The sequence below is a fragment of the Stegostoma tigrinum genome, chromosome 31 (assembly GCF_030684315.1).
Source record: "Stegostoma tigrinum isolate sSteTig4 chromosome 31, sSteTig4.hap1, whole genome shotgun sequence".
In the NCBI taxonomy this organism is placed as follows: Eukaryota; Metazoa; Chordata; class Chondrichthyes; order Orectolobiformes; family Stegostomatidae; genus Stegostoma; species Stegostoma tigrinum.
This window is the reverse complement of record NC_081384.1, coordinates 11,338,580-11,365,105: the sequence shown is the minus strand read 5'-3', so window position 1 is coordinate 11,365,105 and position 26,526 is coordinate 11,338,580. Positions and strand designations below refer to the sequence as shown.

The 26,526-nt window shown below is 40.0% G+C and overlaps 1 protein-coding gene across 13 annotated transcripts in view; it reads left to right on the top strand.

Annotated features, from left to right (window-relative positions):
* Positions 1-26,526, top strand: part of raraa (retinoic acid receptor, alpha a) — a 530,677-nt gene that overhangs the window by 317,784 nt on the left and 186,367 nt on the right. For 11 of the 13 annotated variants that reach the window (XM_059638906.1, XM_048560466.2, XM_048560465.2 and 8 more), the window contains one exon: positions 15,845-16,384. The exons of 1 other annotated variant lie outside the window; for it this stretch is intronic. In XM_059638906.1, the coding sequence (XP_059494889.1) occupies positions 16,210-16,384 (175 nt within the window). In that variant the 5' untranslated portion in view covers positions 15,845-16,209. Of the gene's footprint in view, positions 1-15,844; positions 16,385-26,526 lie in introns of those variants that run through there. One more of the 13 variants, XM_048560476.2, reaches the window with a different exon arrangement.

The following is a 26,526-nucleotide window of genomic DNA, read 5'->3' as shown; positions in this document are numbered from 1 at the left end:
AGCGAACTATAACCATAGTTCATAAATCAAACGAGATCCACTAAGTTGGGATGAGTCAGGAATTGTAGCTTCTTGGCTTTTCCTTTATTCAGTGGATGCACTCATTACCTTACCCGGGATTAACCCAACTAATCGACTGCACTGCATAAACTATTTTAAAATTTGAAACTAAACCATATTACACTGTTTCAACCTGTCAGACTTTTATTAAAACCTATTTTTAGAAATCCTTATTAATGCTGCTGATCAGCCATTGGAAGGAATTTTAATAAAATGAAATATAAAGGTATGTATTTAGTACAGCAGGGATCAGGATCAGTCCCTATTCTTATTACATTGATCCAACATGATTCCATGTTGTTCACAACATTTATCTTGGATAAGCGCCCAGAGATAATAAGGAATACTACTAATGTGTAGCATGGCATGGAATGGGAATCAAAATGGTGTAATTTTGCCTAAAATAATTTGCAAGCAATACTACACAATATGAGATCATATGGCATAGGCATTGGAGTAGACTGTTTGGCCAATTGCTGCATCTTCACCGTTCAGAGGGATAATGGCTGATTCTGATAATCCTCGACTCCACTTTCCTGCCTTTTCCTCATAACCTTTGATTTCTTCACTTGATTAGGAATCTGTCTATCTCAACCTTGAATATGTCCAATAACACACTATCTAAGCCCTTTGGAGTAAAGAATTCCACAGATATGCTATCCTCTGAGAAAAGCAGTTCCTCCATATCTCTGTCTTAAATGGTGACTCCTTGTTCTGAGATTATGCCGTCTGGGCCTGGTCTCTCCCATAAGGGGGAAACAGTCTCTCAGTATTAACTCTGTCAAGCCCCTTAAGAATCATATGTTTCAATAATGCCATTTCTCATTCTTCTAAACTCCAATGAGAACAGGCCCATCCTACTCTAACTATCCTCACAAGACAATTCTTCCACACCTGGAATTATCTCAGAAACCTTCCCTGCACTGCCTCCAATGCCAATAAGCCTTGCTTCAGATAAGAGGACCAAAACTTGTCGCTGTATTCTCAATGTGGTCTTGTATAGTTTTAGCCAGACTTCCATATTTTTGTGTCAATTCCTTTTGAAATAAATATCAACAAATTGCCTTCCGTATTATTTACTGAACTTGTATCTGCTGCTTTTTATGATTCACACATGAGGACTCCCAAATCCTCTTGTGCTGCAGCTTTCTGCAGCCTTCCTCCATTTAAATAATATTCAGCTTCTCTAGTCTTCCTTCTAAAGTACATCAACCCGCATCTTCCCACATTATATTCCATCTGGCAAGTTTTTGCCCACTCATTTAATTAATCTATATTCCTCTGCAGACTCGACTGCATCCTCATCATTTCCTTTCCCACCGACTTTGCCTCATTTGCAGAGTGTAAAGTACATTCAGTTTCCTTCATCCAAGTCACTAATAGATATATTGTAAATAATTGTGGTCCCAGCACCGTTCCTTGTGGCTAACACTTGTTACAGGTTACCATCTTGAAAATACCCCTCTTATCCGAACTCTCTGTGTTCTATTAATTAGCAATTCTTTATCCGTGCTATGATCATAGACTCTTATTAAGTAGCCTTGTGTGTGGTACCTTATTGAAAGCCTTTAGAAATCCAATTATTTTATATTTAATGTTCCCCTTCTACCTACCCCGCTTGTTACCTTTTCAAATATTTTCAGTTAAGTTGACGAGCATGATCTTCTGCTTCATGACGCCAATTTGACTCTGCTTGATGAGATTATGTATTTTAAAATGTTACGTTATTTCATCATTTTGAATAGAACCTTAACATTTTCCCAAACATGTTTTATGCTAACTAGCTTATAGTTAGTTATTTTTATCTTCCTTTTGGAGAAGGATGTTTCATTGATAGTTTTCCAGTCATCTTAGACTTTTCTAGAGATCACCACTGGTACATCCTCAATCTCTGTAGCTATTTCCTTTAATAGCCTGGGGTGCAATTTGTAACATCCAGGGGACTTTTTTGCAAATAGCCCCATTCGTTTTCCTGACATCCTCCGTATTCTGTTACAACCTAATAAAAGTAATTAAAATTTTATGGGGATATCGAGTCATAGAATTATCAAGCTGTACAGCATGGAAAGAGACCCTTCAGTCCAATTTATTCATGCTGACCAGATATTCTAAATTAATCTAGTTCCATTTGCCAGCATTTGGCCCAAATGGTACAAACCGAGGAGTTGCAATTATAAATCTGGTAGTGCAGAACCACCACTGATGGGGTGTAATATCTACATAACAAGACTACCAAGGCAGTTTCCCTTTTAAACGAGGACATTGGAATATACAGCAAAAAAGAAATTGCAGAAAATATGTACAATTGTGAAAATTCTACTGTATTAACAGAAGTAGGTGGACTAACCAGTGAAAAAAAACACAAGACGTATGTACAACTGAATCAGAGCGCTGTCAAAGGACACTCAAAAAAAACGAAACAGCGTCTTGTTGCTTCTCTAAGACACCTAAGCTGAAATGTGATATTTGATTGCCTGACAAGTTCAAAATATTTAATTGAACAAAGTAATCCAGTTCCACTGATGAAATAAAATAAAAGATAGAATTGGCATGCCAGCAGAGTGAGGGTGCTTGTTGGGGGGGGGGGGCCTTTAATGGGTGTAACCATTATTGATCATGTGTTGCTATGGGAGCACTCTAAGGAAGTCTTCTGAGTGATGCTTGGCTTTTATACCTTGTTGGAGCAATTTTTGCCCATAAATCGTTTATGCACATTTACCAAAATGAAGTTGTTGCCTGTGGTAGACTACTGGCTAATGAAGCCTTTAGATAGGACTCTTTAGCCCTAACTAAGATATTAGAGTTTTGGTTGAAATAAGCAGTCTTCCAAGGGTTAAAGGTCATTCAAGGATTGTTAATATTTCAGTGCAAATCCAGAATTTGTTTTAGAAATTACAGTATGCTGTTGAAGGGCATGCCAATAGCTATTTAGCATCAAAAGGTTAAGAACTTTTCTGTTATGAAAGGAGCCTGTAGTTTGGATTTTCTCTTGTCTAGGCCGTGTGTGCCACTCATCTTCTCCATTATTTTGCGCTGTTTGTCACATCTCATTCCCTTTGTTGTTGTAACAGATGGATTTGATGAATCTTTTCCTCCACTCAAGAAGGTCACATTTGATTAAGGGTTCAAGCTTAACCCCTTTAATCAACAGAAACATGAGGATATTGATTTTTTTTAAATAAGATTATTCAGAAAATCTAATAGTCTATTGCCTGGTATGTGATTTTGTGTTTATTTCTCTCTGTTAGAAATGTAAGAAATTCTGTAGGAGTGAACTCTCGCATAATAAAAATACATATTTGTGTGGTTAAAATGTAGTAATGGACATCTGAATATTCTAACTAAACAAAATCACTAAACAATGATTAATTTATGAAATGATGCCTTTTGAAGCTTAGGCTATGCTCATAGACACTGGAAATACTGGTGACTGTAGATAAGTTCCTGGCGGTCGAAGTGCTGGGAGCAATTAGAAGTGATGAATTAAGACTATCACACAAGAACCATATTGAGGAAATGTTAAAAGATTTTGGCTTAAGTGTACTTTTTCCTATGCAACATTGATGATGTTGATCTAATTTTTAAAACAAAAACATCCAATGTAATCAAATTAGCTAATTTCAAATTACCCAACAGAGAGGATGTTTCTTTTTCCTGGCTGGTGACACCATTAGGGAAAGCTTTTGTTTGGAGGGAAGTAAGTACGTGCATCAAAGTTGGGAGTTCATAGATCTCTTTCTAACAGACTGTAAAACTCCTCAATCTGTGATGTAAAATCTGTGAGGACTGAACGTGTTACTGTATTGTTCGCTGTAGCTATCCCTTGGTGTCCATACACCCTGGCAATGGATATAATTAGGAACCCCTGTCTCAGTCAGTTTAGAAGCAATATTTATTTCAAAATGAGCCCTTATCATCTCCTATGTGCTGTGGGACATCTCTCGCTTATTGCTTTGATATACTCTAGTGCCTGCTGTGACCAATAGTAGCTGACACACATTTGTCAGACTGTGATGTTTACCTATTTCATGTAAGAAAACATTTCCAAATCAAAGTTAGAACTTTCCAAATCTATGCTCCATGTATAAGGAACTATGTCCAGACTAAATGTGAAATAACTGACAATTGCCAATGTTAGTAAATAGTAGTCTCAATTCCCAAATTCCTTCTGTCATAATGGTGTTCACTTGTGGGATTTGAAAATTTTTTGACTGAAGTAAGCTGGCTTTTGGATCTTTCTCTTGTAGTAGTAAATAAACAGAATACCCCATTAAAAGATAACTCCTGTGCTGTTTAACATGTTCTGCTCTAGGCAGGGATTGCTTTATCAAATGTACCAGAGTAATATGTTGTACATTTTGATGGAAAACCCTTTGAAATTTGCATGATCAATATTCTGCAAACATCATATTTCAGAGTATTGCTTTGTATGGACAGATTATTGATAACATTATCAGGAAGTATTCTTTAAGGTCATATAATATAACTGTATCTTGCTCTGAAGCTGGATGAAATACTGGTGTGCCCAGAAGCTGAGGAAAATTAGCCAAGCTTCCTGCTTGCTATCCAGTGACCCCTGCTGGAAAATACATTGGAACAATCTATTCACTGTCTTGTGAAAAATGGACATTTCGATGGAGTCACTCAGAAGTGGGCCCAGCTGGAGCCAGCACCCCCAAGAGAGGAGAAAAAGATAGTTTTTAAATAGTATAAAAGCAGAACATTACAAATGCTGAATATCTGAAATTAAAGCAAAGTCATTAAAAACTCAGGTCGAGCTGCACATGGACAAAGAAACAGGATTAACATTTGGAATTAAATATGATTTAATCACTTCCAAGGAAGTGAAACAGTGGACTCAAAGTTTTAACTTTTGTTTCTATCTACACAGATGATAGATATCTCAGAGGTGAGGACAGTGACACATGCAGTGATATGCATTCAACTGCACGTGGCATCCAGGAGACCTTGCAAAACTGGCATCGGTGGTAATCAGGGGGCAAACTGTCTGCTGGTTGGAGTCATACCCAGCAGATAGGAAGATGTTTGTGGTTGTTGGAGGTCAGTCTTTTCAGCTCCACAATACCTCTGCAAGATTTCCTCAGGATAGTGTCCTAAGCCCAACCATCTTCAGCTGCGTCATCAATGATCTTCCCTCTATCATAAAGTCGGAAGTAGTGCTGTTTGCCATTGATTGCACAACATTCAGCACTGTTCGCACCTTCTAAGATACTGAAGCAGTCCATATTCAAATATAACAAGATCAGGACATTATCTAGGCTTGGGCTAATAAATGGCAAGAAATATTCAAGCCACTCAAATGCCAGGTAACGACCATCCCCAGTAAGAGACAAATGTCAGGTAACCACCATCCTTTGACATTTAATGTGGTTACTATGACTGAATCCCCCACTATTGCAACCTATCTCCAGCCAGGGTTGGGAAATAGAACATAGAACATTACAGCACAGTGCAGGCCCTTCGGCCCTCGATGTTGTGCCGACCTGACATAGTGATCTGAAGCCCATCTAACCTACACTATTCCATGTACGTCCATATGCTTATCCAAATAGTTGAGAAGTACTTCTTGTTTGAAGCCACAATCCTAGCTCTGTTTTGCAATATAACAGTGTGGTAACCTTTATGCCACAGAGCTGTTTGGTGTATTTATTATGATGAAATGCATGTGCTAATATTCCGAGTCTGGCCCAACCTGCAGCATATGTCAGAAAATCACAGGCATACTGCTCATGATTGCCTGTCATTAGTGTCAATGGTGAGCAAAACATGGGCAGTGTGCATAAATTTTAACACTGTGCATGTTCACTGATCTCAAAAGATGGTTATTAATGTAAGCATTTTGTAACACAGTTGAATCCTGGAATAATGTAACTCCCACACTAAAGACATTCTGAGGCATGTGACTATGACGGGAGTTACTTGCAGTTATTCTTGCAACGGTTCAGATTAAAAACTCCTGTCTTGTGAGAGCATGAGAAGAATAGGGCACCAATGATGGAGCAAGAGATGAAAACCTATAAAAACTGACAGGAGGAAAGAAAACGGGCAAAAAAGGGGAAATGGGAAAGTTAAACAGAGTTGATAGGAAAAATAGCAGTATGCACAGTGTAATCTTGCAGTCTGTGTGGTTTTTCTTTGAAAATATGGGTGTGCTTCCTGATTTGTGGGCATGCAGAAGAATTATATGGCTGGTATGATCCTAGGTTACATTTTTGGTATTTGTGTGATTTGATGAGGACTGGTTGAAATCAGATGACCAACAAAAACATTGATATTTAAGACTTTCTGTCTGGAATCTGGTCCTGACGCGCTCTGTCATCAAGCACTGCACTTTGAGTTGGATTTCCTGGATCCTGTACTTGCTGCTGGGTTTTTTTGGATTACTCAATTAATGAAGTTTCGGTCTGTTATCCACCTGATTGGTATTTAATGGAGACCCAGACCAATCAGTGGCGCGTACCAAATTTTATTTGCCTGTGTACATCTGTACTCTCCTTGTCTTCTGGAGCGGTGAGGTAACAGTGTTATATGATTAAACCATATTATTAATAAACTGAAGGGGCCCAAGTGGTGACCTGACTTCTGCAAATATTCAACTGTTCCAATACTAGTAATTTAGTTAGGAACAGTCAGTTGGCTGCAGTGTCAGGTCCTCTCAGTTGAGGAAATTTGACAGCTATTGGCCCACAGTAATTGCTAAATTGTAGTTCAATAAAATCCTGAGAACAATTAAAGTATGCTGCCCTGGGACAGATCAGAGATGATGATAAAGTAAAGACTTGGAACTAATAATGAAAGAGTATGGAACTTGTGAATAAAGGCCACAAATGTTAATAACAGTGACGTAATTTGTTTCACCAAATAGTTCTTGGCACACTTATTGTGGTTTGAGACTGAGCACTGCCAAGCCAGTGAAGACTGTAATATCCTTTCAATTGATGTCTTTACTGTTATAGGTATTGTGGGGCTCTCGGCTAAGGCTACAAAGTTGGCTCCTTCATTCAGTAGGTCAATGACAATTGTAGCTCTTTGAAATCTGCTGTCAGGCCTAAACTATCTCTAAAATAATGGAAGGTGAACAAAATGTTTTCAAGGAAATTCCAATTTCATAACATGTTATGTATTGCGGAAGACCTCTATTAGTGCATGTATAATTAATTACTAGATTCTGTAAAGAAAAGCTGAGTGGGGAAGGTTGCATAATGACAGTGGAATCAGTTGGATTTTCTATCCATTGATACAATCCTTTCCATCTGTTTTGTTTCTCCAACCCCCCCCCCCCCCCCGGATGCCCCACATCTAAATTAATCAAAGTTCTGAGACACAATATCTGTGTTTGGGACTGAAATACTGCATTCGGATGACTGTCAAATTTTTGTGTTTATAGACAAAGTGGATTTGGGTGCCTTTGGTGTCAGTACGTGTTTGTGTGGCTGCTGCTTTCAGCAGTACTGTCAAAATGTTTGGATTGCCTCATTTAACTGAATCAGGTAAATTGTGCATCATCGTTCTTTGAACATAAAAATTAGAAGCAAGAGTAGGCAATGTGCCCCTTCAAGCCTACACAATCATTCATTATGATCATGGCTGAGCGTCCAATTTAATAACCTGTTCATGCTTTTCCCCATCACCTGTGATCCCTTTATCCCTATGCTGTATCCAAGTCCTTCTTGAAACCATACAATGTTTTGGCCTTGTATCAGAGATAATGAGAACTGCAGATGCTGTAGAATCCAAGATAATGAAATGTGAGCTTGGATGAAAACAGCAGGCCAAGCAGCAGCTCAGGAGCACAAAAGCTGACATTTCGGGCCTAGACCCTTTATCAGAGAGGGGGATGGGGAGAGGGTTCTGGAATAAATAGGGAGAGAGGGGGAGGTGGACCGAAGATGGAGAGAGAAGAAGATAGGTGGAGAGAAGAGTATAGGTGGGGAGGTAGGGAGGGGATAGGTCAGTCCATGGAAGACGGACAGGTCAATGGGGTGGGATGAGGTTAGTAGTTAGGAAATGGAGGTGCGACTTGAGGTGGGAGGAAGGGATGGGTGAGAGGAAGAACAGGTTAGGGAGGCAGAGACAAGCTGGGCTGGTTTTGGGATGCAGTGGGGGGAGGGGACGAACTGGGCTGCTTTGGGGTGCAGTGGGGGAAGGGGAGATTTTGAAGCTGGTGAAGTACACATTGATACCATTGGGCTGCAGGGTTCCCAAGCGGAATATGAGTTGCTGTTCCTGCAACCTTCGGGTGGCATTTTTGTGGGACTGCAGGAGGCCCATGATGGACATGTCGTCTGAAGACTGGGAGGGGGAGTTAAAATGGTTCACGACTGGGAGGTGCAGTTGTTTATTGCGAACCGAGCGGAGGTGTTCTGCAAAGCGGTCCCCAAGCCTCCGCTTGGTTTCCCCAATGTAGAGGAAGCCACTCCGGGTACAGTGGATGCAGTATACCACATTGGCAGATGTGCAGGTGAACCTCTGCTTAATGTGGAAAGTCATCTTGGGGCCTGGGATAGGGGTGAGGGAGGAGGTGTGGGGGCAAGTGTCGCACTTCCTGCGGTTGCAGGGGAAGGTGCCAGGTGTGGTGGGGTTGGAGGGCAGTGTGGAGCGAACAAGGGAGTCACAGAGAGAGTGGTCTCTCCGGAAAGCAGACAAGGGTGGGGATGGAAAAATGTCTTGGGTGGTGGGGTCGGATTGTAGATGGTGGAAGTGTCGGAGGATGATGCGTTGTATCCGGAGGTTGGTGGAGGAACCCTGCAGCCCAATGGTATCAATGTGGACTTCACCAGCTTCAAAATCTCCCCTTCCCCCACTGCATCACACAACCAGCCCAGCTCATCCCCTCCCCCCACTGCACCCCAAAACCAGCCCAGCCTGTCTCTGCCTCCCTAACCTCTTCTTCCTCTCACCCATCTCTTCCTCCCGCCTCAAGCCGCACCTCCATTTCCTAACTACTAACGTCATCCCACCTCCTTGACCTGTCCATCTTCCCTGGACTGACGTATCCCCTCCCTACCTCCCCACCTATACTCTCCTCTCCACCTATCTTCTTTTCTCTCCATCTTCGGTCCGCCTCCCCCTCTCTCCCTATTTATTCCAGTTCCCTCTCCCTATTCCCCTCTCTGAAGAAGGGTCTAGGCCCAAAACGTCAGCTTTTGTGCTCCTGAGCTGCTGCTTGGCCTGCTGTGTTCATCCAGCTCCACACTTTGTTATCAATGTTTTGGCCTTGACAGTTTCTGTGACAGCAAATTCCACAGGCTCACCACTCCCTGGGTGAAGAAATTTCTCCACGTCTTAGTTCTAAATAGTTTACCCCATGTCCTTAGACTGTGACCCATCGTACTGGATTCCGCCACCATCAGGATCATCCTTCCTGCATCTACCCTGGCTAGTTTTGTTAGAATTTTATAGGTTTCCATTCAATTTCCCTCACTCTTCTGAATTCCAGACAATATGATCGTAACCGACTCAACCTGTCTTTATACGTCAGTCCTGCCATTTCAGGAATCGGCCTGGTATTAGTGACCAACTGTTGTAAGCAGCTAATTGGCTGATATACAGTGGTGAGTTAGGCATGTTCTCATCAACTACTGTTATACATTCTACATCACCAGAATACATGTAAATCAGAAGCAGGAATAGACCATCTGACTGCTCTGCAAATCAATAATGTCAACTATCTGTTTGAAGCCTCAGCTCCGCATTGCTTTCTACCCTGTTAACCTTTGACTCACTTGTGAGTCAAAAATTTATCTACTTCTGCTTTAAAAGCATTCAATTACCCCTTCTCCAAAGACTCATAACTGTTTGAAAGGAAAGATCATTCTCATCTCTGTCTTAAGTGTGAGACATGTTATTTTTAAACAATGTCCCTTAGTTCTAGTTAAGTATGTAAAATCTACATCAGTGTGGGCTGTGAAAGAGCTTGAGTATTCTAAGTGAGATGAAACTGATGATACAGCACAGCTCCACTGCACATTATAGAATGGTGAAATCTGTGCAACATATGGAGCTTAGACATTTGTTTTAAGATAAAGAAGTCTTGAAAATAATTGAATACATTTGGTGATTTGCCAAAAATGAAAATTATTTTCAGGACAGGAGAGAAATAAAGAACTTCATAGTTTGTGACAATGTTTACATAATGAAAAGTGATTTGAAAATGAACAGTTGACAAGTTTTAAGTTCTTAATTTGGAAATTACTAACTCTGCCAATTTTAATTGCAAGGTACAGAACCATTATGTCAAAAACAGTAACGTGTCATTTAACAACCTGGCTATTATTTTGTCTAAGTAGCATTATGTCAGAAAACCTGATGCTAAGAATGGATCGAGGCTCTGAAAATCATTCATGTTAAATGATAGAATTTGCTTAAGGGGACTTGTTTTTTTTAAATAATAGAATATCTGCTGACACTAAAAGACCTGATGATGAATTTCGACAGCACATACTCACCTCCAGTTTCCTTTAAATGTGCATGCACATGCAATACGAAGCCGATATTTTCTAAACTAAGAAGTTCTACTTAAAGTTTTAGTCTCTTCACTTGTTTACTTTTGCAGTTTTTATTTCATTTTAAGGATTTGAAGAGGTTTTATCATTCTTTATTTCAGAAATGTTGTTGCTCCACTGCGTGCTCCTGGGTGTCAGCCAATGAAACCTTAAAATAAATGTAGTTGTCTACCTACGGGATGAGACAAGCTTTGGAAAAAGTTTTATATGTATTTCTCTCGTTTCCTATCATGTTTCTCTACCACACCTAAGCAGCCAGTGTGTAGCAACAGCTTACACTTATGTATGTTTCTCAACAAGTAAAAATGCCCCAAGTTGCTTCACAAAACAAAAATGTTACTCAACAAGAGGAGGAGACATTAATACAATGGCCAAAAGCTTAGTCAAAGAGATATTAGATTTCGAGACACAAGAACTTAAGAGAATTGTAAGCTCGATAGTTGTTCCTGTATTCTGCATCTATGCTTTAAGTCCCAAGAGTGATGCATCATCCACCACTTTTTTTTATGTTTTACGGTTATTGAAGTCTCAGAATTGTAGCTCATTGTATCCTTTGCCAACTGAAATACAATGTGAAAATGAATCCATGATGCCCTTTTGACCATAGTATAAGAAGTACTATCACATTGATTGTTCATTGAACACCTAATTCTGCTTTCCATTGACTTCAATCTAAAGGAAAATCACAAAGGTGTTTAAAGGTAGCAAGCCCGATATCACTCATTTTTCAGTCTTAAAATTACACTTATTCTGAGCAGTTAATTTGTTTTCTGAGAAGCCACATATCAGCTTACACGTAGATGGAAATATGCAGCTGACATTTGTTTAGTCTCCTCCCTAGCCAAATTAACATGCCCAGGGACTGGAGCTGGGGGTATTTTTTTTAAATCATTTTGGTTTCTTTCATTCCCTTCTGCTAGTTCTGGCATTGGCTGCTATTCAGCGCTTTGAGTCACTGATGTTTTTCTGTGACCTTAGTTGCAGTTATGACTGGTTATTCAATCTTAGGGTGCTTCAGGCTGAGGTCGATCCTCTCCCATTCTCTGTACGTGGCCTTTCCATGATTGAGCACAAAATTTCCAACAATAATCAAAAACCTGGCTGTTTTCCCCCATCTTAATAATTGTTCTGTGGAGTAAAATTGAAAATCCAAGGAAGGGAGGGACGTCAATTTCAGCTAACCTTGTTCATCAGTAAAATATTCCCAACGTATAGTTTTATCATCGTAATTGTTCATTAAACCAAATGCTTGCAGAAATGTTACGCTCAGGGGTAGTATGTTAAAAGCCTGATGATAAAACAACATTACAGTAAATCAACCACACAGTCCATCTAATGAAGCTAATGCCAGAGACAATCTGTAATGGGTTAAGTTTGAATTAATTTGCTTTACAAATACTCCATGTATGAATATGGACTAGTGATAAAGTTCAGTATATAAGTTCCATATTCGAGTATGGACTTTATTGCCAATTGGTTCAGAAATTTGTGGGCTGTTTGTAAAGTGTTTTTAGATGAAGTAATTACTTTAATTCGTGGAGAAATTGCATAAATTCGTACAAGGTAAAGAGCTGGAAGTATTTTTCTTTCAAAGCACCCCTCTCTTGGTTTCCGGTGAGTTACAGATTTTCATTCAGTCCGTGAGAAATAATTGATGACAGTCTGTAGATAGAGACTGAAGTGCAGCATTGCACTGGTGGCAAGTAATTTACCACCTCCTAGCAAGCAAACTGACTGAAGACTGCCTTATCACATTCTCTGGAGAATTACCTTCAGAGTGGGCCAGCTGGACTCAAACTGAATGTGATAGCGCATGGTGCGGAGGCACCTGCCTGTGGTCCAACTGCATGAAATTCTGTCTTGAATTCCTAATTCATTTGTAAAGTGCCCCTTACAATGGCCTTCAAATCCACTTAGTAAACCATTTGGAGCAACATGAAGAGTTGGATTTGACTCCTTTGATTTAGAAGCAACAGCAACTTTTTGTTTCTACACAGTACCCTTATTATAGCAAAGTGTCTTAAGGTGCTTCATAACATTTGACATCCATGCATATTACAGTGTTAGATGATTTAAAAACTTGAGCTTGGTCAAGCAATAAGTTTTAAGAATCATCTTAAAGAAGGATAGAGAGGTGTGCAAGTTTAGGACGGGAATTCCAAAGTTTAGGCCCTACGTTTTGTCACTGTATGAAGTGAATAAATTAGGAGAAGGAAATTTAAAGAGGTACGAATGGGTTAGGTCATAATGCGGAGGAGGCATAGGATTTGTAAATCTGTTTTACAAATTGCAACTTTGACAGACCGGGAGCAATGTGAATCAACAAACATGAGATGATATGTGAACCAGCCCTGGTGTGAGTGAAGGTACAGTGCAGCAGAATTCTGGAAGAGCCCATAGTTGTGGAAGGTTAGTGACTGGCCAGGCAGTAACAAAAGCATTGATGACAGTTTTACCAGCATAAAAGTGAACAGATCCACAAACCAAATTGTTAAGCTGAGAATGCTTTCCCAGAATCCAAACAAATCAGAAAGGCAGCACTAAACTTACCTGAGGTGTCTGACTGTTTTCCATTTCCTCCACTGTACTTACATCAGAAAATTGCCATTTCCTTCTGACATAAATACACCAGGACATATGTAAAGATATGTTTGTGGTGACAAGTTGCTATGTAATGAAATAATGTATTCTAAAATGAACTTGTCAAAGTGTGTTGTGTATTACACTTTTCCAGTGAATGGAACAATCATGATTCATGTACCTTTTTTGTGATTGTATTTGTAACCAATGATCCAGATTTAGCTGTGGTCATGATGACAAAACTATTAAGTGTTCACGATCATTACCTTATTAAAACTGACAGCAATTTGAGAGTTTGTGCGCATACAGAATAATGTGGAGGTGCAGAGATTGGTGTCAGTGCTTCTCTACATGGTACACTGCAAAGGTTGCCACAGATTGTAATCTCCATTGCAAGCATGCTTTGACAAAAAAGGTCTCTCTAGTACTATTTGCATGCTTCGAAAATGCTTGAATAAGTTACACCATATTGAATGAGGTGTACTTGACATTTAATTGCTTCAAAGTTACTGCTAAATAACCATCACTAACCGAAGAAAGCTATTGCCAGTGTTGTAGCTGTTGCAGGACCTGTCTTTGATCTGATGCCGGATTTAATCTGAGTTAGGAAAAGGGGAAATTCCTGCCACAGAGGTTGCCAGATCCTTGTGGACGGCTTTTTTTTTTAAGTTAGCAATGAGTGTCTTTGCTTCTCCACTGACCACAAAATCCACTCCGGTGAAGTAGCATCCTTGAAAAAGCAAAATTAAAAATACCGCAGGTACGGGGAATCTAAAATAAAAACATGAAGTGCAGGGAATACTCAGTAGGTCAGGCAGCATCTGTGGAGTGAAAGTGAGTTATCAGGGTCATTGCCCTGAAATAATGAAGGATATTGGTTCTGATGGAGGGTCATCGACCTGAAACATTAAGTATTTATCTCCATAGGCACTGCCTCAGTGTTTTTTTTAAAGTATTTCCAACAATTCCTATTTTTATTTCAGCGTTCTTGAAAAGTCCAAAATAGGTAAAGGCATCACTGTTGGACTTGAGGCAGTTGATGCTTATTATTTCAAAACATCACTGCACAGTTCGTGGTTGTAAAAATAACAAAAATTCTAAAGGCTTATTTACCAGCATACCCCTCAATACCATGAAGGGAACAGTGTCTGGTAGTAGCACAATTTGCCATGGGCGGAAAGCCTATCTTCTACTTATTTATTATCGTGGACCTCTCTGCTACTAACCTGAAAGAGAAAAAACACCTGAGACGTTTCAAAAACTTGAATGTTGTTTATTATTGTTTAACTGGAGGAGAAGGAAGGACAGCTTGAACAGAAGGGCTGATACTTCTGCACTGTAAGGCAATCATGATTAAGGGATGGTTTTATGGAGGTATTTACGATTATGAGGAGTTTGGTAAAGTAAAAGGACAAAACTGTTTACTTGTGCAGGAAGTTCAGTTACCAGAGGACATCGATTCAAGAGCCACAGGTGGAATTAGATGATTTTTTTTCACCCATACTGTAAGTTATGATAATCCAGAATGTTCTGCCTCAAACAAAGCAGAATAATTAGTAGCTTTGACAAGGTCATTTAGGAAATACTTCAAGGGAAAAATACTGCAGGCTATCAAAGAATTGAGTAATAAAACAAATCAATTTTTCCTTAAAGAGCTAACCAGAACATGATGGACCAAATAGCCTTGTTATGTGCTAGCCAGTTCCATCGTGTTATAATTCGTCGCTGTTTGATTCTATGACTGCCTAGCAAGAAAAGGCTGTTTACAGTAGACGTTAGGTGATTACGCATCTCTCCAATAGAGCAGTTTTGGTGCAACTTTGCCACAGGTTCTGGCAATGCTGGTCAGTGTTGAGTAGGAGAGTTAGCCTTAGCATTGTAGACCATTGTGGTTATCCTGTCACTTGGGTGTGTGAGCAGCTGAAAAGAAAGAGGAACTCCTGCAAGACAGAAAATATTGGTTTGCTCAGTGGCTGGTAGTTACTCAGTTGTAACATCGAGTTCTGTGCAGCCAGCAAAACAGACTTAAAGCTCAGAACTTCATCATTAGACTTAGAGGCTGCATGAAATGTGTGGGTTGGTAGTCTGTTTATCTTGCAAAGAGAGTTCTTTGAACAAGGGGATGTATAGCATATTTTATAATCTTAAAATTATAATCAGATTTTGACCTGATTATATCATTTGTTTTGCTTTTGGGAGCAGAAGTAGCCAATATATATGTTCCATACGCCTGGAAATGCTGTGGCCATTGCTTTGAGGTTCTTTCCAGTAGCATGTAGAGGACAGTGTTTGTCAGTCGGTTGAAGGGGGAAGGGAAAGGAGGGGAGCTCGCAGAAATTCAAATCAAACTCCAGTATTCTTAAGAAGCTCCTTTCAATTTTTTCACATTTTAATTTGCATATGCTAAGTCTGGTGTGTTTTTGAATTAGATGTTTCAGGACAAGAGGAGTAATTATTTTAAACACTGTAATACAGTTCTACAAAGCCCACACACGTACAAGGGCTGTCTTTTATCCTCCTTCCCGCCCCTTTGACATTCTCTCCCCCACCTTGTTTTCTGGGGAGGACCCAGATGCTTCTGCTTGCCTTTTCTACTGTAAGATTTGGTTTTAAAGCTGTGGTTATTTACTGTTACTCAATGCATTTTCCTCTGCTCTTACAATTTTGTTCTTTTCCAGTGTAAGCACACCCAGTCCGGTCCAGATTTAGAAGAGAAGAACGCCTACTCAAGGAATCTCTCAGAACGTGAAGTGTTTTTTCTGCAAGATTTCATCTCATCTGCAATGTACATTAGGATAGATTTTGGAAAGATTCATGTGGAACCAATGGCTGAATATCAGACTGACCATCCATAAGGAATACAAACCGTCTTTTAAATTTTACTTTAAGGAGAACAGTAATTTTTTTGCATGCATCCTACTTGTTTCTAAAGTCAGTTCTGCCCACAAGGCTGTCATTGCCTTGAATTTTCTTGACATTTTTCCCATATGATCAGCTTTATAGTGCACACGTGAGGACTATCCTGTACACATCTTGCTCCACCATGTCAACAAACAGCAGTTCGTGCACACCTCCAGGTAACGGACATGTAAACGGTTACCCAGTGCCCCATTACCCATTCTTCTTCCCACCGGTCCTGGGAGGCCTTTCACCACCATCCATTAATGGATTGCAGCATCAGCTTCCAGTCAGTGGCTACAGTACCCCTTCACCTGCCAGTAAGTAACCCACCATTGTTTCTGTTTCAGATCTGTGTTTTATCATTAATTAGTTGGTTGCGTTGAAAAAGGAAATTTGAGATTTTTATGAAGTTTTTGAATTGACGTAATGCCTCTGTTGCAACATGGCTTTATGCCCTTCCATAAGGAATCATTCGTTTTTACATTGTTCCATATTTGAAGCAATTTAACCATGTATTTGGTTTAGGGATGCCTCTTTAGAGGGAATGTCCTCCTAATCTTGAGCAATTTGGTAAATTGATTCCAAACTAATTCGTTGAATTGCTGCTATGGTGGTCTTCTGCTATGTTACCACTGCTAGCTACCAATCTACAAGTCTTGTGCAGCAGTGGTAACTTCCTGAATATGCCTAAACTGGCTGACTGGAACTTTGAGATTTTGCTTACTGAGTCCCATACGTTGGGAACCATGTGCATTAATACTGTACAGAGTTAATGTGAAAACTGTGTTTTATATTTCCGGTTGTCTTATTGGGTTTACCTTTGGTCAGTAAGTATCTCAATTTTTTTTACCCCTATAAGTGAATGCAGACTTGCAGTTCGTAGTGTTTTAATCAGATTTAGCATACTTAAGACTGAAGTCATTGACAAAACTTTAAGGCTAGTGAAATCTTCAGTTTAAGAATGGAGGACTTCTACAAAAACACTGAAGTTCTACACTTCTGCTATTGATGTTTGACCTGAGTTGTTTATTGGATTAGTTAAAGCTTGTATCCAGGATCTGTAACAGACAAGAATTGATTCTAATGAGCCCTGTTTGATGTTCATTTCAATGGGAATGGAGTGTGCTCTGTTTGTTTGTTTACCTTGAGATATTTCATCAGCCCAGTAGGTAGCACAGGGAGATTGCAGTCTTCTCATTTTCTTTTGGGGCCCTAAGAGAAGCAGACAAACTAGAGGCTTTCCTCCGTTGCATTTATATAACATAATTACTGAAAGAAGCTGCTCTCTAATAAGCCATGCTGCAGTGGTATTGAGTTACATTCAGGAAGGTCCAGGCGTAATAGTGAAGATAAAACTGCATTGATTATGGATGAGTGGGCTTTGTACCCAGTCTGTTTGTACCTAAAAAAAGCCCCCAGAGACAGTATTTAAGCCTTTATCCAGGTGCAACAGGGGAAAAAAATCTCATTTCTTCCTTGTGGGTCTCAATAGTTCTGGAAGCAAAAATGTTTACAGAGTTGCTATCAAAGCAAAGACTGCCAATACTGGCTGCACGAAATGTAATTATTTGATGAATACTGGACAGGCCAAGGGAGTTACCTCCTGTTTGAAATTAATGCCTTTAGTTCTCTGTCAACAAGTACAAAGAGGCAGCACTCCTATTTAATCCTAACTTGGGATAATTTGTGAATTTTGTGATTCTCTTTCAGAATGCAGTTTTTATTTGTTTCTGATCATTTTCATCTGGATAAAGCTTTTTATATTGAATGGGATTATTGCATTCGCTAGAAAAGATATGAAGATTTGGACACATATAAATATAAATATGATTGATGAGTGTGCTGCTTGTTTTAAACCAAATTTGTGCTGGCAAAAGAATTACCTACTGATTGTGGCGCTTGCCGCCAAACTGAAGACAATAAGGACCTCACAGAAATAGACTCTTACCCCTAAACTGTGCTGCCTTGAAGAGCAATAAAAATATAAAACTCTCCATAGTAAGGCCAATTGAAAATTACAAAACTTTTTAAGTTGATTGCCATGTAAGAGTATTAAGGTCTATTAAGACAGGTAAATATAATTAGCTAACAGATTGGCTTTGATCTAATTGAATAGCAAAACAGGCTTGGAAGGTTGAAAGGCCTGCACCTATGTTATCAAAGTTTTCAAGTTCCCAAACAATTTTTCAGAGATGGTGTTGAATGCATGTGTGTAATCCTGTGAGTATAGCAATTTGGATAACGTAGGAACGCATGTTGGGAAGAAGAGATCCCATTGCTTTTTTACCATATTTGTTCATTCTACGTAAATTCATTTGTTAATAAATGTATCTCCCTCTGCTCGTTAATTCAGTATGGGTAAAAATTTGTAGAGGTAGCAATATACTTTTTTCAGTGTCAACATGAAAACAGACATCCTCCTTGTTCTCACCTCAAGCTGTCTCCTAGGAAGACTAGTTTTGTTTTTAAAATTTCATTTTACGATTGTTTAAAGGCTTGTCCAGTGCTCCTTACTTCACCTTTTCAGTTGACCATAATGTACGTATGAATATTTCTTTTATGTAGCATTTTCTTCCAGGTATTTGCAGGTCTTCATAGCTGGCATGCTCTATTACAAAAAAAATTAAATGATCAATCTGAACATGATACAGTAGCATTAGCATTGGGGTTCAAGAGGATCATTTCACTTATGTGTACTATCCATATTCCATGGAAAAAGCTCAATAACTGCCATGACTAAATAAATGAATGACCAAAATGAAACCGTCTGGAACAAATCAAGTAACTGCGAATGCATTTTTGCCCTCCCTGATCATTGCAACTCATTGGAGTACCGTACCAAAAGTACTTCAACCTTCTGCCAACTTACAGTCATAGTCATACAGCATGCAAATAGACCCTTCAATCCAGATCACCCAGGCTGACCAGATATCCCAGTCTGACCTTGTGCCATTTGCCAGCAGTTGGCCCATATCCCTGTACACCCTTCCCATTCATATATCCATTCAAATGTTATAATTGTGTCTGCCTCCACCACTTCCTCTGGCAGCGTGTTCAATACGTGCACCATTCTCAGTGTGAAAATGTTGTCCCTCAGGCCCCTTTTAAATGTCTCCCCTCTCATCTTAACCCTGTGCCCTCTCGTTTTGGACTCTTTGTTATGAAAAAGACCTTCGTTATTCACCCTATCCATGCCTTGGATTTTATAAACTTCAATAAAGTCACCACTCAGCCTTCAATGCTCCAGGGGAAAAAGGCTCCAGCCTATTCACCCTGGTCCTGATAACTCAAACCCTCCAGTTCCAGCAACATTCTTTTCTGTACCCTCTCAAGTTTAACAATAGACTCAAGTTTTCCTATTGAAGGGTGACCAGAATTGAACATAGTACTCTTAAAAATGACCTCACCAATGTCCTGTACAGCCGCAACATGACATCCCAACTTATTTCCATGCAAGGTCTTCTAGTATGCAAATTAAAACGAACAATAAGCAAATCAGAAGACCTCTGCTTATACTGTTTCTGCTTGATATCCACCATTGTTTTTGATAATGATTCGAAGAGAAAACCCAGTTAATTATTTCCCACTCTTCATAGCGGAGAGAAGCCACATCCAACTGTACTGCTTCCACAACCATAAGTTTATTGTACCCAGGTGAAGAATCAAGCCTAGATCCTCAAGGTCTGTGTAGCCCAGTATTAAACTTTGCAGTATGTTTATCTACTGAGGCATCAGTCGATTGCAACTTACTCCAAAACAGAAATGAAATGTGTTCACTAAAATTATGACCACCTACTGGGTGTCCCCTGCATTCAATTAACACAAAACATGTGAAACAGCAACAGTTCTGTAAAGCATTTGAAAAATACCGTTCAATTAAAGGATTACAAATAACTGAGCCATAATTGCACAGTGAGTTAGAACATTATGTGAGGCAGAGTTTTTTTAATAACACAGAAATCTAAATGCATACTGGTGTCGTTGATCTGAATAAGGAGTTCATTCTATATTCACTTTTTTTATTGTTGATAGACCCTGTGCTCGTTTGTTACCCCTGCTGTTCCATTAGAATTACATGAAAAATGCCTCAAATAAAAGAGAGTGCATTGTCTCACAGAACTTTAATGTTCAGTTCACTATGATGCTGTATTGTAATATGACAAGCAGCTTACAGTAAAATGAGACCCCTCCAGGGTCCCACTTGTCTTCCTCAATGCTGATGAAAATTAAAGGTATCATTAAGAGCTACAGAACGTCTGTCAGCTCAGGTTGCAGAGCTAGCACAATTACATTAATGTCTCTCCTGTTTCTGCAGTGATTCCTTATAGGCCAAGGGACAAGGTTCCCCTTTGGTTTTCCCCTGATGGCTTGTCCTTCGTAGCTCCTTGTATTTGAGAACCTAATTGTTACTTCCTTTTCCAAGATGACAAAGTAATGCTTTACCGTGCTATTAGTTTTAGACTTCAGTCAAGTCTCAGCATTGGTGATTTGCTTTTCTAAAATAAAAAAACCCAGAAATTGTGACACAAGTAATCTTTCAGTCACCTCACACTTGTCATTGGTGTAGGTTTGACACACTTGCACTCTTATCCAATCAATTAATGGGAATAAACTCCTGTAACATTGCTGATATCTTCATTAGAGCTTCGCCTAAAACTTGCCTATGAGTTGTTCCGACAGTTTATGGATTCAGACTGCAGTGTCTCTTGTCCCACCCACCATTACATAATTTTTGGCCTCCTTTCATGAAGATTTTTGCTCACTACTCCCTAGGGTCTGCCAGCTTTGTAGCAGTTTAGCCACTTTTAACCTGTGAGTTTGCACAGTTAAGCACTGACAGATTATTCAGTTATGAAAAGGACTGCAACTGAACCTGAACCTGCTCTCGCCAACAACCACATGTGCCATTCTAGTAGGGGCCCACTGTGGAATGATTAGGAACAGGAAATTTGCCTGTTGTTATCTGACTGACTGTAAATGCAGCAGTCAATCTCAAGTCTGACTTCCCTCTAATTAAAGGAAATTAGTGCCGGAACATACGGCTGTTTAATCCTGCTTTTGAATCAAAACTTATTTTTAAAATTCTGAATGTATATATAGGAGTATTAGGTTCCTCAGTTTTCTTTATTCTTCTCTCCGATCTCTTTGGAGCTATGACAGTGCTTCAGGACCTTAATCCACTCAATTTCTTTACTCCTTCCTGCTAAGAGGGTCACTCGGGTTCCATGGTCACGTGGATCTTGACAATGCCTCCCATCAATCCTGTAATAGAGCACACCAGTTGGTGATCTAATGCATGGCATCATCAAATTCCCTGTTGTTCTATTTGTAGAGATAACATATATTGAGAGATTCATTATAGGTGCTTTGCATGACAAACAACTCAAACACAAAAAATCCTCATAAAAGCTAGTGAGTAAAGAAATTTATGGACAACTCATTTCAAATAAGTGCTCTGTTCCAAACTTAAATAGCTATTAATCCTATCAGGCCTGGGCATATACTGCCTTCTGCATTAAATAACTGTTAAAGAATGGGGCATGGGACTGACGTAGGGCTCCATGCGGAGCTGTTATAGACAAATGACTGCTTTTTGTACCATAACTGACAGTGAAACTCTTATTGTTGAAATCAGCAAGCTTTAATGTTTGATCCTAACATAAGTTCACTAGATAATTTGGAGTCGTAGAGACGTACAGCACGGAAACAGACCCTTCAGTACAGCTCGTTCACAGATAAATCTAGTCCCATTTGCCAGCATTTAGCCCATATCCCTCTCAACCCTTCCTATTCATATACCCGTCCAGATGCCTTTTAAATGTTGTATTTATACCAGCCTCCACCACTTCCTCTGGCAATTCATTCCATACAAGCACCACCTTCTGCATGAAAAGGTTGCCTCTTAAGTCCCTTTTAAATCTTTACCCTCTTGGCTTAAACCTTTGCCCTCTAGTTTGGACTCCCCCACCCTGAGGAAAAAACTTTGGCTATTCATCCTATCCATACCCTTCCATGATTTTATAAACCTCTCGAGGATCACGCCCCAGCCTTTTCAGCCTCTCCATATAATTTAAACCCTTTAACCCTGGCAATATCCCTGTAAATCTTTTCTGAACCCTTTCTAGTTTCACAACAACCTTCCTACAGCAGAGAGACCAGAATTGAACACAGTATTCCAAAAGTGGCCAAACCAATGTCCTGTACAGCCGCAACATGACCTCCGAACTCCTATACTCAATGCACTGTCCAATCTTGTTACTTCAGGCCTAGAGAGCCCCTAAGATGGCTAACGTGGAGTCTTCAGCTGAAACGCAGGTTTATCCCACATTTCGCACAAGGTAGTGTTATAGCAGAAGAATTGAAGTATTTGCTTGTTAGATCATTAATTAAGCTCCTGCTAGCATTCATTAATGAGGCTACATGGAATTCTGAAGGTTAACACTCAAACTAAAATCCTCTCCTATAGTGGCCAGCGAGATCAGAGTAAAAATACTATTGCTAAAGATTTCGAACATTGCCTAAAGGCATTCTCAACTTTCACTGTTCACTTGTTGCTAGAAGTTTGAAGAAGACTTTTGAAACATGTCCGGATATTCTGGACAGTTTGTCATGACTTCTTCAACACTGTTGACGTTTAATCTGGAAATTTTCTGAGCATCTCATCTTAAGATATAAGTGCTGTACTACTCACCCTCCGTGGATACCCTTATAGGAGTCAAGAATAGAAAGGAGTGCTTGTCTTTAGATATCTTCTCTTGACTTGCAAATAGAATGAGAGGAAGTTATGAAACCAGAAAGTAGCAGCAGATAATGTAGTTGTGAAGGATAGAGGAGAGGGTAACGGAGGCCTTCCCTCTTCCCTTTCCTTGGGATCATAGAGCATCCTGGTCTTCTGTGTCTTCTCAAGAAAGTCCTCTAGCATGACAACCAGGAATATTTTGTGTGCTGTCCTTCCAGAACCATCTTGAAACAAGATGTGTTTCAGCCAACATGTTCTGCACTTTCAGTAGAACTGGGTGCACACAGCCCAGATATGCTGCTCATTATGAACACTTGAGTTCGAAACCACAAGGTGTCTATTTTAGCACCTCCTGGCAAGTTCAAATGATAGTGAGAAATTACACAGAAAACTTTGTGCTAAAGCTTTCAGTTTCATGCCTTGTTAGCACACCACCTACTGAGCACCCATTTTCATGGTTTTCTGTCTTTCTGTTACTCAGTGCTTCCCAAAATGATCTGAGGGGATTAGCTATATTTTTAGAAGTAGAGGAATCTGTAAAATATGGAAAAAAAATTCTGTTTTTGAATCTCACCAAGAATTCCGGCCTTCCTCCTGACAATGTGATTTAAGTTAAAATTGTTTGCTTAATGCAAAAGTAAGGGCTACCTGTATATGTTTGGAATACCGATGCTGAGCAATACGTAGCAGGAGTATATCAAGAACTCAATCCAACTCCTACTTGAGGATCTCCATCTCTATTAAAATTATGGTTGGAAATCATGGGTGGAGCACTTCCAAATTCCTGATGTATACTCCTGCTACATAACTTTGTGCCAGGATGTTACATTCAGACATTGATTCTTCTGATCCTATTTTTTTAAAACGTAGCAGGGTAGGGGAGAATTTTGCAACTGATTTTCAGGAAAAATTGCAATCGCTTGTGTGTGAAATTTCACAGTACTTGGATATTAGAAAAACAAATGTGCTGCCCTCCACCCATTGTAATTTTTCTGTCTTTTCAATTGTGGGTTATGTCTGGACACAGCATGTTAGGCTAAAAATATTTTATGTTGTCAGATTGCCAGTGACACATATGTGGTTCACTGCCACAGACTGTGCTGTCTGAGCATTCACTTATTTTCAAATAAGAGGTTCTTGATTGGTAATAGAGTCAGGAACATGATATAAATGGTGAAAAAAGGGGTACAGAGGCTATGTGTATCCATTTAAGCATCAATCTTATGGGTTGCCTGTTTAAACATAAAGATACATCTGTAACATAAGAGTGGAGTACTTAGAGGTTTCAGGTCTAACTGGTAGTGCTTGGAGCACCTTGAAAGGAAAGAAAAACTTGCATTATTTTAGTACCTGTCATGACCTCAGGATGTTCCGAAGCACTTTACAGCCAAATAGTTACTTCTGAAGTGTAGTTCTTGTTACAGTGTAGGACCATGAAGTTAGCAGATGAAACATTCTGCGTAATATTTGGATGTGAGCTTTCTGAACTTTGTAATCATACCAGTCTGATGATCACACCTAATCATGTCTGGGGAATATATAGGTGAATCAAAAAAAAGCTGAGGATGCTGAGAATCACAAACAAAATCAGAAATTGCTGTGTAAACTCAGCAGGCCTGGCAGCATCTGTGGAGAGAAAGCATAGTTAATATTTCAGATCCAGTGACCCTACTTCAGAATGTATAGGCTAAACTGCTGTCAGGATTTTTCTGCATGAAACCTTTTTATAGTTGTTTGAGGGTTTGATTATGAATTTGCACAGCAGTGTAATCTTCTTGCTGTCTGGATGAACCCCAGCTCACTTCAAATATCTGTTTTCAACCATCATGATGACTCGTTACTGACGTGACAGCTGAAGAACTGAAACACCTTTTCACTGTTTGTTGCCTTATCACAATACTGTCAGCTGCTGCCTGCAGGAGAATGAGATCTGATGATTCAGTTGGAATGTGCACAACACTGTGCTGAGCCAGTACTTGGAAATGATTATTCAAGAGCAGTTATTTCAGTTTTAAGTCATGGTACAAACTTTGTTGATAAATAGCTATTGCTTGTAACCTAACTATTCATTCATCAAGTTGTTGACCTATTCAGACCTGAGTGTTCCCAGGTTTGATTCTCCATCAATTTTGTTGAAGAAACTCTTTGAGTTATAAAACTATATAATAATCATAGACAGTGCACACATAAAGACTTGTAAGTGCATTTAGGGAACCAGATATTTTCTTAGAGCTGTCAGTGAGATGAGTGTACCTGCTTCTCACAACACAATCTGTGTTCTTGGCTGGAGCACAGAATAGACAGGAGATAAGCAAATGACGAGAAAGTAGGATTCTGGAGAAAGCACTGCAGGGACATTGGGGCAGCAGAGAACAAGGGAAACGCAGCATACCTCTGGCTACTGCTCACTAAAATTATGCCTGCGCATGGTGGCCAGCCCTGTGTCACAGGCCTCAGAAAGTCTCCACAAATCTCAGTTTGACAGCACTATTCTGTCTTCTGGTTGTCCAGAAGAACTTCATTACCAATGACGTACTTGCTGCATTGTAATAACTATTGCTGTGCTCAAAAAGGCAACAGTTAGTTAGTGCACAATAGGATCGATCCCCTGTTCTGTAATGAGATTTGATGTTTAAATTGGAATGTGGATCCTATGTAAAGTGATCAGTTAATCTGTTTTATTGGTACTGCTAGTGGAGTAAATGGTGATGGGAGGTTACCTTTTGAGTTCATGTTTGAAGAAAGGCTCTTTGACTGAGGTTCCAGGAACATATAGTGAATTGTACCCAGGAAATAGGAACGAAATAATTATAGTCACTGAGCTCACTTCATAATATATTTTCATCAATGTATTTTCTGTTTGCAAATAAATTTTAGCAGCAAGATAGCAAAACGTTTATTTGAACAAAACTCTTGTAAGTTAGTAATTGATTGCATAAGCCGAGTTATTATGACAAGTTAGCCTCAAAGGAGCAATATTGTCTGAATTCAAGATAATGAAATGTGAGGCTGGATGAACACAGCAGGCCCAGCAGCATCTCAGGAGCACAAAAGCTGACGTTTCGGGCCTAGACCCTTCATCAGAGAGGGGGATGGGGGGAGGGAACTGGAATAAATAGGGAGAGAGGGGGAGGCGGACCGAAGATGGAGAGAAAAGAAGATAGGTGGAGAGGAGAGTATAGGTGGGGAGGTAGGGAGGGGATAGGTCAGTCCAGGGAAGACGGACAGGTCAAGGAGGTGGGATGAGGTTAGTAGGTAGGAAATGGAGGTGCGGCTTGGGGTGGGAGGAAGGGATGGGTGAGAGGAAGAACCGGTTAGGGAGGCAGAGACAAGTTGGACTGGTTTTGGGACGCAGTGGGTGGAGCGGAAGAGCTGGGCTGGTTGTGTGGTGCAGTGGGGGGAGGGGACGAACTGGGCTGGTTTTGGGATGCGGTGGGGGAAGGGGAGATTTTGAAGCTGGTGAAGTCCACATTGATACCATTGGGCTGCAGGGTTCCCAAGCGGAATATGAGTTGCTGTTCCTGCAACCTTCGGGTGGCATCATTGTGGCAGTGCAGGAGGCCCATGATGGACATGTCATCTAAAGAATGGGAGGGGGAGTGGAAATGTTTTGTGACTGGGAGGTGCAGTTGCTTATTGCGAACCAAGCGGAGGTGTTCTGCAAAGCGGTCCCCAAGCCTCCGCTTGGTTTCCCCAATGTAGAGGAAGCCACTCCGGGTA